General features: G+C 39.2%; 1 protein-coding gene across 1 annotated transcript; it reads left to right on the forward strand.

The window, feature by feature from the left end:
• Positions 1 to 248: 248 nt before the first annotated feature.
• On the forward strand, positions 249 to 2,211 carry mrpl10 (mitochondrial ribosomal protein L10). Its single transcript, XM_068305252.1, has 5 exons — positions 249 to 305; positions 528 to 697; positions 895 to 1,059; positions 1,211 to 1,355; positions 1,568 to 2,211. The coding sequence occupies exons 1-5, from the start codon at positions 266 to 268 to the stop codon at positions 1,804 to 1,806; spliced, it is 759 nt and encodes a 252-aa protein (XP_068161353.1). The 5' UTR covers positions 249 to 265; the 3' UTR covers positions 1,807 to 2,211.
• The last annotated feature ends 884 nt before the right edge of the window (positions 2,212 to 3,095 follow it).

Consider the following 3,095-nt stretch of genomic DNA (forward strand, 5'->3'; position numbering starts at 1 on the left):
AGAAACAAGCCAATAGACGAGCCAATGCATTTATGTTAAACACTTACAGAAAACTAGTAAAAATTTTACAGGACATGAAATTATTCATCGTGAGCTAACTATTGCTTTAAAATGAGAAGATATTGTTTAATGACTGTAATGATAGTAATACGACAAAATCGTGTAAAATGGATTTTCAGTTACGTTAGCTTGATTTTCTTCCTGTTGACATTGAACGCACCACATCCATGATGTCACTTCCGGAATATACGAATTTCCAGTCAATATGGCGGCGACCTTGTGTGCAAAATTTCTACCGAAACAGGGTAATTTAGGATCAATTGTGCTTCTCAACCTGTATTAATGTGCCTGCATTACTTTTAAAATATGTTTTTTGTTTGTTTTAGAAACTATCGTAATGGAGCAATTTAGCCATACTGCGGCTTTACACCTTATTAGATGTATTTAATTAACCACTGTCAGCGTAGCTACTTCATACACGTCAAGTTGTTCATCAGCAGATGTTAAACAGAATTTGCGTTTTACAGGATGGATTCCCCTTGTTCAGAGTGTTCGACACGGCTCCAAAGCTGTGACTCGGCACAGGAAACCAGTGCACTTTCTCAAACAGAAGCTCCTGGCCGTTACACAGTACATTCCTCCGCCGCGGGGTATTCCTCGGGGCGCGTATCCAAACGAAAACACCAAAGCTACGGAGGTAACTTCATCCCCTTCGTAACCTTTCTGTGACATCTTGATATTGCTTCTATGCTCTATTCGTGTGTGTGTGTGTGTGTGTGTGTGTGTGTGTGTGTGTGTGTGTGTGTGTGTGTGTTATTGCTTAAAATGAAAGTATTGCTGAATCCACTCTTGTTTACTTAACTATCCAACAATATCTCCTTTGTGTTATACCAGGACCATCCCTTTATATTACTTTTGAAGAAGAGTTTGAAGAACACGTTGGAGGACAATAAGATGGTTGCTGTGGTCCAGAACAACTCCTGCAATGCTGAGGACATGCTAAATTTAAAGTTCAGACTTCATAAACATGGAATCACTGTCAAGTTCTTCCCCAATAAGGTGATGCCAAGACGTTGTGTTATTGTGCCTGAGAGTCTACAATATTATTATTATTTGTTATTAAAACTCATCATTGAATGCAACCTCTTTGGTCCTCTCCCTTGAAGATTGCTTTACCTTTATTTCTATTTCCAAACATTGTGTTTTTTAGGTGATGCGGTCATTCATGACAGACAGCATTTACTGCAACTTGCTTCCTCTAATCATTGGTCCCAATTGTCTGCTAGTCAGTAAAGAACCAAAGGCAAAGGAAATGCTGATGACTCTGAGAGCTTTCCCACAATTGGTACTTCTTGGTAAGTTTATTATCTATCAGGATGAAAGGAGGAATTTCATAATACTCGATGCAGGCACATTTTCCTTTGCACAATGTGATGCATCAAGAACTTAACATTTGCTTTACAGAAAATGGTGCATAAGGTAAATGTATCAAGAAAACCTTTTGGCATGTTTTTGCTGTTAAAAACACCTAAATTAATTTATGACTGTCTTACCATTTCCTCAATAGGAGCCTGTATAGACAAAAAGATAATGAGTGCCCAAGGGTTGTTGAGCTACTCCAAACTGCCATCGCTGACAGTTGTCCAGGGTGAGTTAGTCAGCGGACTGATGATGCTGACCTCCCAGACAGCCTCCATGCTGCAGCGCCACCCTGCCCACCTATCAGCCCTGCTCCAGCAGTACCTTGAACAGCAAAGCTCCAAAAACAACGCAGAGGACCCTCCCAAAGCAGAGCAAGCCGCGTAGAGCTTCAGGGGAAATTTATGGGACTTTTACAGAAATTTTTGGGACTTTCAACAGTCCCCTATCCTTGGAAAGATAGGAGACTATTGAGACAGATGCATCCTTAAAAACTGCTTGGAAATGTACTAGTGCACCAATTTTTTTTGTTTTTTTTTTGGATTATAATAAATCTCCAAGTGAGATCTAAAAATTATGAGTGGAGCAAATAAACTGGAACTATATGAAAGCAAATCATACAGTATGCATCTGCCTAGAGTGACCATGTGACCACGATGACACACACACACTGAAGAGTTTTCAGTGCGCCTCTGCCTGGTAACTATGGAAAGACCTGAAAATACTGTATGTCAGTGTTGTCAAAGAAATTGTTATTTAAGGGTATAATTGCATATAAATAAATGAAAGCTGTCAACAACAATGTTGCTCTCTCCAATTCTTTGGATTTGCAGGATTTGAAGAACGTGCAGATAATACAGTAGTTGGATATTTCACTGTTTTCAAATATTGTTGTTACTTTTAATTTTTCAGTTGTCAGACACAGAACAGTACCAATATTAATGGCTGAATTTTTGTCAAGCATAAGTGGCATCATGAAAACCACTCCTGTCAGAATGAACACAAATGATCAAAGATCGTGATTTGTTAATCCACATAATAGAGCATAATAATTTGCGTCAGTTCATCTATAATAGCCTGCCACTTGAAAAGAACCAGAAAGCACACACTTATCTAGAAACGCTGTAAAACGTTTTGATTCCAAACAAAATGAAAGTTGCGTCTTTTAATTTTATAGATCAAAATAGCTGAATATACATTGGTTACATCGAAAGAAACTATTAATAATGGGAACTGAAGGCCAAAGGACGACCTGTACTGAATACCAAATATGAACACATTTCATCAGATTATTTTGTTTGAAAATCATCGGCACTCATCAGAAAATGTTTTGGATTAAAAATACCAGAAAAAGCAGTTTCCTCCTAGAACGAAGGCGAAACCTGATTTAAACCCTTTGCTCTACGATTCAAATCAGTACGCTAAGTGTTAATAGTACGTGGAGGTTATCCTCCATAACATCTCTGCTGCGAGACACTCAGTAAATCCTGCTAATACGGATAATGCGCTGGACGCGTTGCGCACGGTGCGCGCTGCCTGCGACGCACAGCTCTCCTTGGATTTGGAGCGAGTTCTTGTGTCTCACCGGGAGAGAGGGCATGGTCGGTGAGATTATGTGATCAGAATGAGTGATTATCTTTGAAGACAACACGTAGTTTGACGTCCGTTTTTTTTTT

This window comes from Antennarius striatus, chromosome 21 (assembly GCF_040054535.1).
Source record: "Antennarius striatus isolate MH-2024 chromosome 21, ASM4005453v1, whole genome shotgun sequence".
NCBI lineage: Eukaryota > Metazoa > Chordata > Actinopteri > Lophiiformes > Antennariidae > Antennarius > Antennarius striatus.